A 16,090-nucleotide genomic window follows, 5' to 3' on the forward strand; every position below is an offset into this window, starting at 1 on the left:
TTCAAGTTTAGTTCCCCCCTCTTGTGAAAAAAAAAAAAAAAACTGGTTTGGATAAGTAGCATCAAACCGGTGTGGACTCTGGCAAAGCTGGGATCTTGGATTCTCAAAACATGGAAATATGTACAGTATAGGTACCTAGTATTCTATAGCGCAGTGACGGAGACCCTGCTTTCCTCCCCGCATGCCTACATACTGCGTGCCGAAGGTGGACGTGCAGATCAAGCGGGGGTTGGCAAAAGCTTGGTTGAACGTTGCTCGTTTTGTGAGAATCTGTGGAGACTCGAGGGAAGTACAACAGCCTCAGTGATCCTTCAGTAGCGGTGGTGGTGATCTTTGAGGGGACTCGGGGAGACTGCTTCCTTCGTTTACCTTCTGGACAGTGACTTGTCCATACAAAGTATACCATCAGGATTCGGGCCGTTCATCTTGGAAGCTCGCTTAACCCCCTTTTGCGAGCATTAAATGCACAGATTAGGGACATACATCATAATGCATACATACATATGTCTGATTGTGTATCCTTAAAAGGTAAGCGAGCTTCCCAAGATTGACGACGGTCCGACTCTTTGCGGTACAGGTAGGTACGATCAACAGCAAGCAGCACGTGTCGACAACAGACCGACGTTCCTCGGCAACTAGGTATGTATGTATGTATGTACACTACTGCGTATGTACATAACAGTCAGGAACAAAACCTAGAACAAAAGCGATCTTGAAAGCGAGGACTACTAATTTTTGTTTTCGTAGTGGACCACATCACAAGTATGCTTTGCACAAAGAAGAAAAAAAAAAAAACCGCCATGCTAGGTTGGTTGCCCGAAGAGCCGAGGAAGAAGAAAAAAAAAGAATAAACTAGGGTTACATCCTCTCCGGCCCCTCCTGCACGACTACGGTGGCCCAAGTGTGACTTGGGTCGTTTATCCAAAAGTTCTAAAAACAAGAAGTCTAACCAGCTATAGGCATTAAGCTTGCACTGGGGGGTAGTATCCAATCTCTTAAGCTTGGAAGATAGCCTTAATAAGCTGTCTCCCGCAACATTACTTCAACTCCTATTGATTCCCACTAACTCTCATTAACTCCTATTGACTCTCATTAACTTTTATTACTTTACTACTTCATTGCTTTATTGCTTTATTACCTCCAGATAGGAGCCAAGACTTTAAGTAGTAGTATAAATAGACCTTAACTTTCATTGCTTAGTTTAGTTTGAAGTAGAGTGCTCTATACTTAGTTCTTCTCCAAATTTTTAAATTGGGGTAAGGTAATAATGCAAATAGATCCCCCCCCCTCCCCCCTTCCCCCCTCCTAAACCTACCCCGAAGCTAAAATAAGAAGAAGAAAAAAGAAAAGAGAAAGGAAGAAAAGAAGGAAAAAAGAAAAAGAAAAAGAGAAAGAAAAGAAGAATATGAAGATGAAAAAAGGGGAGAAGAAAAGAAAAAGGTTGAAAAAAGAAAGAGAGGAAAGAAAGAAGAGAGGAAAGAAGCTAGGAAAGTTGAAGTTAAAGTTCAAGGTCTGGGCGTGAGTATTGAATTTTAGTAAGTGTGGTAAAGGCGTTAATATAAAATGGCCAACACCTAGCCCCAACTGGGAGCTTAGACCAGTTTTATAAACGACCTAAGTCACACTTGGGCCACCGTACACGACAGTTAAACGAACGGACACCACCTTGATGATCTGATCAAGCAAGTATCTAGCCTCGTCCGGAAGTTGTCCCGTTTTTCAGAGCTTCCTTTTGTGTAATTTGCAATGTAACTCGTGCATGCGATCGACGTCACTGGGAGTGAGTGTGGTGTGGATTCGTGGGATTCTTCAGAGCGATGATCTTGGTCAACAGGGGGTCGTGGGGGTTGGGGGTTGGGGGTGCGACGCTATGGTCGCATTTATGTTGGACACATGTGATGAGGGGAATCCAACGGAACCACGGACGGAGCAACTGGATGGATTTGGATTTTGATGAGACGGTACGGGATCAGGCACTGGTCGGTCTTGTCTTTGTTTTGGTTTGTACAGCGAGGTCAAGTAGAAATCGAAATAGGAATTAAGATCATGTCAATATCCAATCCAATAATATCTGATTGCTGTCTAGATATAGATGTGTGCGCAACTGGTATCAAATTCCAAGCAAGCTCCTCTCATGCCCTGATTATATCGTATTCGTCACATACATGACTTTATCGTGTTTCAAGGTAATCTTGTAGGCTGCTGCCCACTTCCCAACACCTGCTTGTAGAGCCAATTGGGAAAGGTAACACTAGGCTCGTCAAAGAGCCTTGTCGAGATCTCGGCGACGTACAAAGTCAAAGGCAAGAGAATGATATGCGGCAGCAAGAAGGCCATCTCAAGGCCAAAGGGTCCAGCCATGGGCAAGGGGAACTTGTTGACCCAGTTGGCCAGCATGGTAATCTGAGGCTCCCTGGCCCACCCAACAGCCGTGTAGATTCTGTCGCCAATCGTCCAAAGAATAGGACCATGGACCAGGTAAAGCGCAAAAGAGATGCGACCCAAGTACTGGCAGAAGCGCGTCTCAAAGAATCGCTTGAGCCAGGGGATGCGTGGAACTGAGACCACCAAGAAGACACCAGCCCAGAACAGGTAGAACCACTTGTAATCGTAGACAGCCTGCGGCTTGAGGAATGACAGGTAATACCACCCAGGAGTCTTGGCCAGGTCGTTGATGTCCTTGGTGTGAACGGGCACGCCTCCGAGGTAGAAGCTGACTACAAAAAGGGAGTAGAAGAGGTGCTTGCTGAATGGCTCGAGCTGAGTAAGGAAGCTAGGCAGGTCATCCTTCATAGCCAACAAGTCCAGATCGTTGAGAAGCATGCCGGCGCTAAAGAGGGCGTAATGGGTTCCGTCGACAATGTAGACAAAGTAGAAGATCAAGGCGACCTGACACCACAGCCTAGCCTTTCTTGTGCATCGCGAAAAGGCGAGAAGACTGGTGTAGATGACCATGGACCCCCTGAATTCCACAGGAATGGACCACAGATGAAAGTTGTAGCTCAGCCAGGGCTCGCCGCCGAGGTGGTAGATGAAGCTGAAATTCTTGACCTCTGCGTACCACCACCAGAACTCGTCGTGGTAGTTGGACTGCGGTTTGGCCGAGTCGACCCAGATGCCAAACGCATGCCACGAGGTCATGAACAGGAACGTGGTGGCAATCAGGGGCATGAAGAGGCGCAGCCATCGTCGGAACAGTGCCGACGCCAGGTTATCGGCCAACTTTTCTTGTTCGCCGGCGTGGATCAGGCGCATGGGCTTGACGGAGAGGACGTAGCCCGAGATGACGAAGAAGGTTGCGACGGCATAGTGGCCGCCGCCAAAGAAGTTGCGGACAAAGGGCAGGGCGCTGAAGTAGTGTTGGTCGTCGAAACCGTAGCCTTGTTCGAAGATGGCGTCGCGCACCAGGCCGTGCGACCAGAGTTCGTGGTGGTGCCAGTAGACGAGGAAGGCAGCGAAGCCGCGCAGGCCGTCGAGGTAGGCCGTTGGTCGCAGCTTTTCGGGCGCATCGAAGCTGGGCAGGGCAAACATGTTTGTAAGGCGATTGACGAGGCCCGAGGCCGTCGAGGAAGGCATGGTCAGGGCGGTCATGATGGCGATGATGGGCTTCCGGAGAAGAGGGAAGCGACACGAGTTTCGGTTGTCATGCCACTTTTCGGGGTCGAGGTCGTGGTCGAGATCGCCAGGCATGGACACGGAGGGGAAACAAGACGCGACTCTGGATTTGAAACCAAGCCGCGTACCTACCAACCTCGAGCTGAGGTTGTGGTTGGTCTGTTTGGCGGGTGGCTTGGAGGGGGGGATTGGATGTTATCGGATGCGCAACCGAGACTCGGGCAACAATCCTCAAGATGTTATTGGTGTCAGTGTGTTAGGTGATGACCCCTGCCAAGTCCACTGAAAGCGTGTCGTTACAGGGAGATAAAGCACCTGTCGCGATTGTTGATCCACTAAAGGGTGGGGGTTAATGGGGGATAGTGGCCGCTAAACAAATGGAAGCCGGCGAATGGAATTTGGTGCAATGTCCGAATGCGGTTGCTGTGTGGCTGGAGAGTTGCTTGGCGGGCTGAGGACAGAGTTGTTGTGGCGGGTGTGTGGCTTGCTTCCCAGTTGGTTGGACGGTGATTGACGGATGTTGACAGACACAAATTCCCGTCGGCAAAATCTTCTTTTCAACATCTGGCACCTCGATTATTGGAAAGGTAAAGCAAGACTTCGGTAATGTGCGTTCGCCATCTCCAAAGGCCAATTCTTCCGAGGTTGGCAATTGATCAACACCCGCTCAAGAGGGAATTGATCAGTGTACGTCAGATACGATATGCGGGGGAAGTGCGGAAGGAAGTGGAGAGAGCAACGGGGAGGTCCTCGCTTGTGAAGATGGAGAACGGAGATGGGCCGGGGCCGGGGATGGATGGATCAGATCAGGGGACCGTCAGGGTTGTTTGCGGGGGAGAAATGAGGACAAGACAGGCCGACAAGAAAGGCACGAACACTCCATGACAAAAAGTCCAGCCAAAGTCCAGAGCTGCGAACAGACATTTGACAGTCTCTTGACTTTCTAAGGACAGTTTCTCCCCGTGGCCAAATCCACATCTTCAGTTGTCTTCAACTTCCGATACACTTTGCCGGACAAGTGAAGGTTCGGAATTCGGGGTCAAAGGGAAGGATAGGATTGAACCCCGATCATTCCAACATCATGCCTCTGTCCGAGTCAATTGAGTGCTTTCCACGGTATGTACATGTACATGGCATCACTTTCACATGATGCGCTCAAGCGCCGCCTAGGTAAGCAGCCCGTCTCGGGTTCCACTTTGAAGAATATCTGTAGGGTAAACCCCTGTCATAAGCATACGGAGAACCATGATTTGCTCCGGGCTGGCAAAACCACACTCCAGTTCTAACCTGGGGCTAGAAAGGGAAAAGGAAAACCGAAAGCAAAATGGCAGCTTCATCTTTCCACGTCTTCGTTGAAAACTAGCATCTGGCGTCGGCCGAGGGAGGGTGGCAGAGAAGGAAGGGAAAGCGAAAGAAGCCCTGGCAATGTTACCCTGATGTTACCCTCCCTCGTCACAAATACCCAATCAGTAGCCTTCACTTTACAGGGTAACACTCACGCCTACCTGCGGCTCCAATCTTTCTTTCGTGTTCACGCTCACTGGCTTACCTATCTACGACACCCAACTTACATGTACGTGCCTACCTACCGCTTTCTGCAGAGGATCGTCTCTCTTTGGGGGGAACTACCTCTAGGGACCACGAGGATATTGGACTCCATCAGCCACTCTGACGATCGCCAAGTCGTTCCTGAATTTAGAAGCAACCTCCGACCAACGGCACATTTGTAGAGGGGTTTCCACAGCCGACCGGTCATGTCATCAGACTGGGTCACTAAGTTGACTGTTGACTTCGTTATACTCATCCCTCTGATACTTCGGAGGCCCGAGTTTGCAACTGAAGTCAAGTACAAGCTGTGTATGTCCAATACCATCCCCGTTGCCTCTCAAGATCACCCAACACTGCTTTGCTTGTCTTGATGGCCCCCGCACTCCATCGATTCTTCCCGCAAAAAAAAAAAAAAAAAAAGCTTGTTTTCGCTTCCGTCACCCCCCCATGCGTGCGTGGACTGCCCCTGTGGAACTTGCAAAGAGGTTGGTCGGGTTATGTATCCATTTCCACTCAGCAAACGGAAAGCTCCGACCATCCATCCATCCATCCCCCGGCTGAAGCTCCATTGTAAATGGTGCAGTGGTAATCCCCGACCGAAGCTCCAGTCACTTCCTCCTTCAGCAAGGATCTGCCAAGGTATTGTCTCCATCAAATTTCTTGGGGACATGTTGGGGGGAGACATCCGTGCAAGAGTCCTTGGTAGTTGGTATGTCGGTTTCTGTGTACAGATTCTTAGGGTTTTCTTAGGTGTTAAGCTCTGTAGAGCGGAGTTGGGGAATGAACAGACAGGGCACTGTACTAACCACCTCACCAATGGCCATGTGTACTGTTTGCTCTGTATAGTCAGCTTGCCATCACAGACAGTTGGTTGCGACTCCAGAATGGTCTGTGCATCGGGGACCCCCAACTAGATGCGACCAAGATCAGTCCCCCTGGCTGCCCGGATTCCTTGTATTTACCTACCTACTACATACCTGTAGGGACAATCCTGTGTTTACTCAGCACGCTTCTACGGAAGCTTACTGGTTACTCGCCATCTTCGCCCATCTTCTCCTCCCCCTGACACCTTGGAACGGACCTGGGCACCCTATACATTATGTTTCCTTGATATACCCAGTCCTTCCCCCATCCCCCCACCCCTTCGTGTGACTTGCTTTGGTTTTGTGTTCTTTCTTCTCCCTTGTTTCTTCCTGTTCCCTCCACCCCGTGTCCCAAACTTGTTTCATCCCACGGATACGGGGCATTGCACATACACGACAGGTCATAGCCCCCAGACATAGATTATTGTTATAGTCGGATGATCATGAGCTCTCCACCGTTATCTCCCCTGTCGCCCTTGTCGCCCACTCTGGGCAATATACCTATCAAGTGGAGGCAGATGTCCGAGACGGGGACGGGGGCCTTCAGGAACCGGATCCCCACGCAGCTTCGGCGGGCCCTCCCTCTGTACGCCGTCGTCGCCGTCCTCCTTTTCCTCATGCTCAACGCCCACGTCGTGACATTGCCTCCCTCGACCAGCAGCATACTCAACGGCCATCAACAACAACATCCTGCTGACCATGGCTTTCCCAAGAAGATCTGGCAATCCTGGAAGGTCGACCCCTACAACATGGCCACCCGCGACCTTAACACGGCCAAGACGTGGACCACCAAGAACCCGAGCTACCGCTACGAGGTCTTGACGGATAACAACGACATGGTCTACGTGGAAGAGCAGTATGGTCCCCACGGTATCAACCGCCCGGACATTATCGACTTTTATCGGGCCGTCAACATCTCCATCATCAAAGCCGACTTGCTCCGGTACCTCATCATGTACGCCGAAGGTGGCGTCTACGCCGACATCGACGTCGAGGCTCTGCGGCCCATCAAGCGGTTCGTGCCCGAACGTTACTGGGACTCGCTTTCTGAAATCGACATGGTGGTCGGCATCGAGATCGACCAGCCCGAATTCCGCGACCACCCGATTTTAGGGTCCAAATGCATGTCCTTCTGCCAATGGACCTTCATGTGCAAGCCTCGGTTACCCGTCATGCTCAACCTCGTCGAAAACATCATGACCTGGCTTATCTCGCTTGCCGCACAACAACAGGTTCACCTCTCGGAATTGCACCTCGACTTTGACGAAGTCATTTCCGGCACGGGACCCTCGGCGTTCACCATTGCTTTGCTGAAGGAGATGAATCGCATCTCTCATAGCCCAAAGGAAATCACCTGGGACAACTTCCACGCCATGGACGAATCCAAGGTCGTTTCCCGCGTGCTGGTACTAGACGTCGAAGCCTTTGCCGCTGGCCAAGGCCACTCGGACTCAGGTAACCACAATGCCCGCGGGGCGTTGGTCAAACACCATTACCACGCATCGAATTGGCCTTCCAAACACCCGCGCTACGCACACCCCGTGTACGGCGAGGTCGAGAGATGTAATTGGGATTTGGCCTGCGTGCAGAAATGGGATCGCGACGTGGAGGCGTACAAGTCGCTTTCGATTGAAGAGCAAAACAAGTTGAAGGAGGAGAGGAGGATGGAGCTGGAGAAATTGCGGGAGCAGCAGCTGAAGGAACAGGAGCAGGCGATCCGGCTGGAACAGTTTGGCGAGGCGGTGCGCAAGGCGGAGGAGGAGCAGAGGAGGAGAGAGGAGTTGGAGAGGGAGATGAAGGAACGGATGAGGGTCGAGGATCAGGCGCTGAAGCCGCTGCATCCGGAGCAGGCCGGGGCGGAGGAGAAGAAGGAGGGAGAGGAGTTGATTATGTTTGGGGGAAGGCCGGTGCCGGGGCAGGGGCAGGACATGGGCGCAAATGGAGAGGGGGAGCAAAAGAAGGTGGTGGAGCAGCAGCCGGTGTTTGGACAGCCGATGCTGCAGAATGATGAACCGTTTGGTGGGTTGTGAGTGACGGATGGGATGGGGGAAACATATCTATGGTTGTCGCATACATGACATGGAGTTTTGGGTTTGCTTCGTCATAGGCTTTTGGTTTCTGGTAAATACTTTTGTTGCTTGGGTTGTCGTCCATTGTACAATTGATGAGTAGTGTAAGGTAGGTAAAAAGGCACACGAATGAGAGGATGCGAGTAATTGCAGATGGAGAAAGTACCTACATATATTCACACACTCTTTCCCTTCTTTCACTCCTTCCTTCTGTTGCTCCCTCGCGTGACTGCTGTGTTGCTCTTTCCCTGCAGTCAACTCAAGTTAAGGTATCTTGGAACCGACTACGGTCCGACATCTTCGACACTCTGCATGCGAATGCCTTTTTTCCTCTCCTGATTCGCTGGCACAGATATCGTACCTCGGAGATTTCCTGTCTGTCTTGAGTATGTGAGGATGATCACTGTGTCACACAATCCCAAGGAAAGGGATATATATTAACGACTCGAATTAACTGTAGTTTGAGCTGCGCCTTGTCTCAAAGGAACTAAACTATCTTCCGTTTCCCAGTCTGGGGAGTTGGGAGTTGGCAAGCATATGCGCACGCCTACCTATGGCAGCCGGACGGACGGACGGACGGACGGACTAGGTGCGATCGATTGGAGCAACCACTCACCAGCCTAAGAGACACACGCCAACACCATTAGTGTGCGCAACTTCTTCGCAACGTTCATCAGTCTAATTACCTACCCCTATCTCCTGCCAATACCTGGAGATACCGCCTTTCGCTTACTATTTTGTCCTTGGACTTGTGCGGCGCAAATGTCGACTTGTCAAGTTGTCGAAGCTGAAGTAAAACGGGCGCCATTGAATATCGATATAATTCGAGGCTTATGAGGAGTTTTGGGTGATGCACACAATATCAAATAATACGGTCCGATGGTGTAGTTGGTTATCACGTCAGTCTAACACACTGAAGGTCCCCAGATCGAGCCTGGGTCGGATCATTTTCTTTTGTCATTTTTTTTTCTTTTCTTGGGGCGGAGCATCCTTTTTTTTTCAATCATCTTTATCGACTTCGCTGACTTGGTGTGTGAAGCTGGAAGAGCCGTTCCGCGCAGTTACTTGCAGATAGCATTTCTCCAAAGATGTAGTCACTCAAGTGCCTGTTTCACGCACCACTAGCGCTGGACTGGCAGCTCTTAATTCAAACTTTCACAGGAAGCAACACTATGGGAGTCACTACTCTTAACCGCTGCCACGAGGATACAGGCGCGGCTCACGTTATTGTCTTTTCTACTAGGTTGCTGTCCAGGCTCTCGTTCGAGCTCAGCTAAGCAAGATGACCCCAAAGCCCTCGTTCAAAGCTTGAATTCTTGATATAGTCCTGGTGACGACTGCTTTACCCTTTTCGAGTGCTGAAAAGCGCGCTGTGAAGTTGAGGTAACCAGGACGGTTTCCCCTTTTCCAATCGCCGATAGTAATACGTTCATGCGTTGCTGTTCGAATACCGGGTGATAGGTAGTTGAGCCCTTTGCGTGATTACTCGCGTGACAAGGGAAAAGAAGCGGCCGCAAAGACAGAAAGTTAAGAGAGTGCCGCGGCAATGAGATACTTCTCTGAGCAAGGGGATAACGTTGAGCCGCAGCAGAGGTAAACTTGTCCGTTGGCTGTACCATACGTAAAGATGCGGACTAACTTCGACTGACTATTTCAAGCAGTAGTGGCTTCGAATGATGAGACTTGAGGGAGTGTCGATCACATGGTTCATACGCCTTTCGCTCGTGTGTGCTTGATTGGGAGTTGACGCCTTCCCCCGCTTATTGTTTCTATCCCCCGATCTTCTCTTATTGTTCGTTGCCGTCGAACAGTGGTGTTCAGTCCCGTGGCTCTCGGCGCCGTGTCGTACACGCTTGATTCTCCCATGAATGCAGACGTTGTTCGGTCTGACCTTCGGAGGACATCTCTCATCGTGGTAGTAGATAGATCGCGCGTGCTCCTGGGTGTAGGGACAGAGATGCCATACAAGCAACAACCGTGGGTCGACAGGAGTGTTCGTTCGGGGATAATTTGCTTCTAGACAACTCTTATACGCGCGGTAAGTTCGTAGGCGGTTCGTTCGTCAGCAGCTCATATGTCGGTCGCTCGCTCACTCGGGATGCTTTATTCATGAATGGACTTCTCAGTGACGGCTCGCTCGAGAATGGTTTGTTCGGGAATAGTCCTTTCGTGGACAGTTTGATCGGGGCGGTTCGGCCGGGGAGGGTTCGCTAACGAATGGTGCATTTGCAGTCGCGTGCCCGTGGATATTTGCTCGTGCGTCTCGTTGAGCGTGGCAACTCGAAGCTCCTCATTGATATCTGTCTTAGAATTCCTCGTTAGCATTGGCTTATGCAAGCAGCGTAATAGGCCTCGAGATCACTCCACACGACATCTCCTCTCTCTGTTGTTAGCCACTCTCGTCAATCCAAAGCCCTCATCACTTCAGTGGTTCCCACACGGGTATCGAAGGTATATAATTCCCAGTTTCAGGGAGCCTAGTTTTCCCGAAGGCACGGGAAAATCAAGCATTTGGTTCCTTGCTCTCTTCGCGGCGTGAAGTTGGGGATGCGGCAGTCGTTGACAGCTGAATGGCGTCGGTAACGCCCTTCTATTTGTGAGCGCTTGCCGAAGTCACTCCCCATCGGCAAGATGATATCTGCCCGCGGTAGCCTGTCTTGTCTGCCATGGGACTTGTCAATTCTACCGTTGCCAGTCAACCTCCGGCATCTCGCATGGTTGAGTGTAGAAATGGTATGGGTGTCGCCAGCCGTACTCTTGGTCGGGAGAAGAACGCTTGTTCGAAAAGTCGTCAGTGCGGGGGTTGATCGTTATAGAAGCAAGAGGACAGGGTGGAAGAAGGACCGATAATCGTATGAAAGGACTTGAGAGGGTGTACGTAGATTGCGCTGGACTTGGAGTCGCGTGGTGTTGAGAAAGGAGACTGGCGTCAGCGCTCGGGAGGCTGGGGAAAACCACGACACCGCTACGGGCATGGTCCAGCCGCTTGGTTGAACTGCTGTATGTTATCGCTTCCACACAACGGTCGAGTTCATCCTTGATGAGGCGGTTCTTGTGTTATCGTCGTACAGGTGAACATCTGACATACCGACGTGCCAAGCTGCCGGATTCGCGAGTGTAACCATGAGACTTCATGCCGCTTTGGGAGATATAAGCTGCAAGGGCCTTTGTACCTCCTACGTTGTACTACAACTTCGGACGCATGGCTGCCGGACATCAGACATCGGCGAGATTTGGGCTTGATATGCTGGAAAGTCCCCGTAGAACAACCGGCCGTTTTCTCTCCCTGTTGCCTTCCTAGACCTCGCTCTCGTTAGTCTCTCATGGCACTTCTAGCTCTCGCGACACCAGATCCAGATATACCTTGACGCACGATCGAACACCGTGTGAAATTGGCTCGCGACGAGCAAGCGCACACGGCCCGTCTCTTCGAACGGCAGCCCAAAAGCTGCGAGTGGTAACCATGCGACCCAAAATCCTTATGATACACGGTGGCGGCACCACGCCGGACATCTTCCGCATCCAAGCCCGCAAGCTCGACGCTGCCCTCTCCCAATTCTTCGACCTCCATTATGTCTCGGCTCCCATCGAGTGTCCTGCCGGGCCTGGAGTCCTCCCCTTCTTCGCCGGCATGGAGCCCTTTCTGAAGTGGATGCACGACCAACCGCCCGATCTCGAGGAGCTCGACACGTTCCCAGCTCTTGAAGATATGCTCCAAGTGTTCCACAGCGAAGGTCCGTTCGATGGTGTCGTCGCCTTTTCGCAGGGTGCCAAAGCGGCATTGCATCTCTTGCGACACCTCGAGCGGGAGAGGGGCGGAGAGAGAGCGGTTGATTTTGTCATCACGGTGTGTCCAACTTGTCCGTTTCAAGGGATCAAGGACCCACAGGATCGAAGAAGCCCGTATGCGAAGGCGTGCTTGGAGCTGGGCAAGGTGCAGACCGAAAGTATCCATGTGCTGGCGAGCGGCGATCCGTACAATTACGAGAGCGAGTCGATGATCGAGTTCTTTGAGCCGTCGGCAAGGAAGGTGTTCAGGATCGAGGGCGGACATCACATGCCGATGGATGATGGGTTCAATAGGAAGCTGGCGGCGATGGCGGCGAGGATCTATAATGGGATATGATCGGTCGTGGCCTCGATGGCTATGCGGGATTCGTGTCGAGGAGGATGGTATCGGGGAGGATCGTATAGAGGAGGGCAAGAGGCGTCGGGCTCGCTGGGAAGCGCTTTGTGAAACGGTGATCGAGAAGGCTTGGGGGTTGGTGCGACTGTGCGGGCGGAGATGGAGCGTGTCAATGTGTTGGGTGCTTGTGTCTCTTTTCTTTTCCCCGTCTCTCGTCGCGAATCAGTTCTCTTGACGCGCGAATCTACAATATCTTCTTTTCCAGGGTCGGCGTTCCGGCAACCGTTCTTGAAGTCCCATCGCGCCGTGAATCAACTGTTATGGGCTAACGGAGAGACGCAATGGGGATTGTCGAGGATACGCTTTCGAAGCACGGATGGGCATCGAGAGGGCTTTGCGCGATGGGATACGAAGGATCCGAGATCTCGATCGCTTTGTGCTTGTATTACCTCTCCCATGTTTCTCTCCCTGATCTCGCCTGTCTTCGTCATTCCCTACGTATCGCTTTATTTGCCCTCGGCCCGGCCCTCATCACTCCGCATGACCGTGATGTCGAGATATAGTAGTGACTCCCTGGCTTGTTTTCTTGAGCGTCGAGCTCTTTGGAGTTTTTCTACGAGGTTTGGTTCGAGAGTTGAGAGTGCAGCGTTTCATCGAGGGCATCGGGTATCCTTCGCGGCGCGAGGAATCTCGAAACCGGTATGGCGAGGAGTAACTGAGCCAAATCCTCTATCCCTTTCAAAGCATCAGCATCGCTGTTTAACAGTCATTATGCAGGGAGTGGAGGACAGGGTGGCAGAGTGCTGATGGTAAAGTAAAGGAAAGCGATCCTCAGTTCATGGAGGGTCAAGACGAACAGAACAATTTCGGTCCTCATTCGAGAGTGTGTCTATTCCCATGCAGTGTGTGAGATACTCATGGTTATTACGCAGATAGGAGAGGTAAGAGGACCACAAGAATTTACGCAGAGGAAAAAGAGCAAGAAAAGGGAAACGAAAATACGACGCATCAGGAGCATGATAGTTATAAAAGGAAAGGGGCTACTCAGCGACACCTAGACAACGGAGGCCAAGGGCTTTTGGAGAAGTGGCAACTTGGAGGAAGTCAGCCGCGAACATTATCGTCCATCGTCGCCCAATCTGCTTCTGGGACAGACCGACGGGTTCCTCGACTCGATGTGTCTCTCACGGAGTAGTGTAGGCCTCGAACGGTAAGAGGTAGGCCGGCTATTAGCGGCGACAAGGGCGATGACGTCAGGGTGAGGACGTGACACGAGGCTCCATCCATCAATGACCACGACCGGCGACGGATTCCAGTGGTATTCGCGGCATTGGATTCGCGGGCGCGTTCTGCCGAGTGCGTTGTTCGAGCTTGGAAGGAATATGGATGGATGAACGGCGGGCACTGTCGACTTTGAACGCCGCCCATGTGGTTCGGGTCGACTAGCTTGATGAGGGGCTCAGTTGGCAAAGGGGGTTGTTGACGCGGTTGTATTTCCCGGGGATGCACGTTGCACGGGGCAACCCGAAGCATCTGCTCTTCTCGCCTTGTACTAATTTGCGCGACAAGAAGCGTGGGGAGTCCCATTTGCGTTAGAAATCCGTCATGAAAATGCAAAATGGAAGTGATCTTGTTCAGAGTGCCTGCGGGTAGATGAGGGGTAAGATCGAGGCGGACCCCGATCGGTGTCGTTACCACGCAGGTACCGTAACAATGGCCTAGTAGTGGCCACCGTACAGAACAAGTTCTCGGCAAAATGCATCAATGACAATGGGATTCTTTTAACAAAGAAAGGTCTACGGACAAGCCGCGGCTTGACGCTTTGTATTTCCCATTGCTTTGTTAAACCGAGTTGGCATTGTCCGCAGCATGTAGGATTCTCCATTTTACGGTGCATATTGCCTATGTAACAGTCACAAAGCCTTACAGGTATATTACGATGTGGGTAACAATGAATCCCGCGATGCAGTGCCCAGCCCGTCTGCAAGCTGCTGCCTCACACCTCCTTCGTGGAGAACGCATCAGGACTCCTGTCATTTCAGTAGCTGCAGTGGTGATGGGCCGATGACCCGTCTTCCTCGAGCCCTCCAAGTTTTCCTTGATTCTTGGGTTCTTCGCCCGGGACCATCACTCATTCAGTTGGGTGCTGGTCATTGTTTGATCTTCCACCTCACGGGGTCGCTGAGGACACTCGCACACGACCAATCCTTCAGAACTGCATACCACCTCATTCTGCGGTCACGTTCTACTTTGTTTCCTCTACTTTCAAACCCATGACCCATTACTATTCTGCCTTTCGTAGTGATCGTGTACCTCGTTACTCCAATCCCTGCTGTGCTGTGCCCTTGGCGTGAATACCTTCGGCCCTCTCCTCTCAAGGACGCTCCCTCCGCCATGATGACGAACAGAGTACATGGATACCTTCGAAGCCAGGACTCCCATCACCCGAGTAAACCACGAATACAACATTACCATTGCGAAACAGATATCTCTATCGGATCAGGTTTGCTCGCCGCTTGACGGTATCCCCCTTCTTTGATCCTCTCGTTGCTGACTCCGATCCCGCACCAGGTGTTCTTCGGTCCGCCGTTGTCACAAAGCCCTTTGCTCCTATTTTACCACCCACGATGCCGGCTTGTCACGAGTCCAACGTCAAATTCACCGCGATAAATCTGTCCGCAATCCCCGATCGTGGTCAAGAGGGCAGCCCCACATGAAAGTTCGGTTATCACAGAGGGAGGCTCCAGCGAGATGCCCAATAACCGACGCGTGCCTCACCACCCATCCCAGACCTGCCATTTCCCCTTGGCAACTCCGTTGTCGAGTCCAGTGCTTGATGGTCTCTATCCTAGAGTTGTCAGCTCATGTCACACAGTCCACGCTCTTCTGCCGCAGTCGGCTTTCTCTCGTTCGAATTGCCCTAAAGCCGCGAAGGATGGCCAGCGACTGTCTCGCTACTTTGTGGGGGCAATTTGTTTCCTGTCATGATTACTTACCTGTATCAATCTAGTTCGCTTGTCTATTTTGTCAACCCGTGCGCTCCTACAGTGTCTTGCGCTTGATTGACATTGCTTGCTTGGATGTTTCCAACCCTCATTCGCATGCGTCCGTCTAAGCAGCAATCACATGATGTATTGCTCATGGTACGTCGCTCGTCATTTCTCCATTGCTTCGCTTGTCATGACTCCTACGCGTATAAAGTCCTTGCGTGGCTCTTCGTTCTTCACTCACTCTTGTCTTCCTTTGGCTACGAAGCCGCCCTGTTCTGTGGCCCTAGCAAAAGCAGCCGATCACGATAGAGACAGTGACAACCTGTACTATGACGATCGCAAGAATAGGCCGGTAGACCTCATCAATTCGTGTGGTTCAGAAGCTCGTCAAAACCCTCTCTCCCTCTCCAACCTCAAGACTTGGTGATGCTCATCGCAGTCACTCTTCCCAACAGGACCAAAGAGGAGCAGTCAGATCGCATATAGGGATCCAGACAAAGGTCAAGCGACATATTTGGAAGGGCGTTCAAGGAAAAACCACGTGATGGGAAGGGGTCTGATGGACCGCCGTCTTGATCACTTTCGGCCCGTAGCTAACGGACGTGGCTGGGAGCAGGTTTTCTCGCGATCAACGTTCAGGAGTTAAGTTTACTCGAGACGCTGCGTTACAAGCCTCATACTGTCCACCATCGCACAAGATCTGTGCCGGAGTAGTAGGATAGCATGATAGCTGTAATGACAGGCCGATTCCTCGAGTCACCAGCACAGTTGATGGTAGCTACGTCTGGTATGGGAGTTGGGCATTCCTTGTCTGTCTCAAGATACCCGAGGCTGAAATGGGTAATAACTTCGGGTTGGTTGCTTTCCTACTGAAACGGT

The 16,090-nt window shown here is 51.6% G+C and overlaps 3 protein-coding genes across 3 annotated transcripts; 2 read left to right on the top strand and 1 right to left on the bottom strand.

Moving 5' to 3' along the window:
* Positions 1-2,048: 2,048 nt before the first annotated feature.
* NEUTE1DRAFT_82823 (uncharacterized protein) lies at positions 2,049-3,748 on the bottom strand (the record flags this gene model as incomplete). The annotated part of the gene is made up of 1 exon (XM_009853108.1): positions 2,049-3,748. The coding sequence occupies one exon, from the start codon at positions 3,688-3,690 to the stop codon at positions 2,182-2,184; it is 1,509 nt and encodes a 502-aa protein (XP_009851410.1).
* A 3,179-nt stretch (positions 3,749-6,927) lies between these two features.
* NEUTE1DRAFT_117153 (uncharacterized protein) lies at positions 6,928-8,289 on the top strand (the record flags this gene model as incomplete). Its single annotated transcript, XM_009853109.1, has 1 exon — positions 6,928-8,289. One exon carries the CDS (start codon positions 6,980-6,982, stop codon positions 8,054-8,056), a length of 1,077 nt encoding a protein of 358 aa, XP_009851411.1.
* A 3,129-nt stretch (positions 8,290-11,418) lies between these two features.
* NEUTE1DRAFT_146759 (uncharacterized protein) lies at positions 11,419-12,684 on the top strand (the record flags this gene model as incomplete). Its single annotated transcript, XM_009853110.1, has 1 exon — positions 11,419-12,684. One exon carries the CDS (start codon positions 11,559-11,561, stop codon positions 12,219-12,221), a length of 663 nt encoding a protein of 220 aa, XP_009851412.1.
* Between the last annotated feature and the right edge of the window lie 3,406 nt (positions 12,685-16,090).

Source organism: Neurospora tetrasperma (genome assembly GCF_000213175.1).
Source record: "Neurospora tetrasperma FGSC 2508 unplaced genomic scaffold NEUTE1scaffold_3, whole genome shotgun sequence".
NCBI lineage: Eukaryota > Fungi > Ascomycota > Sordariomycetes > Sordariales > Sordariaceae > Neurospora > Neurospora tetrasperma.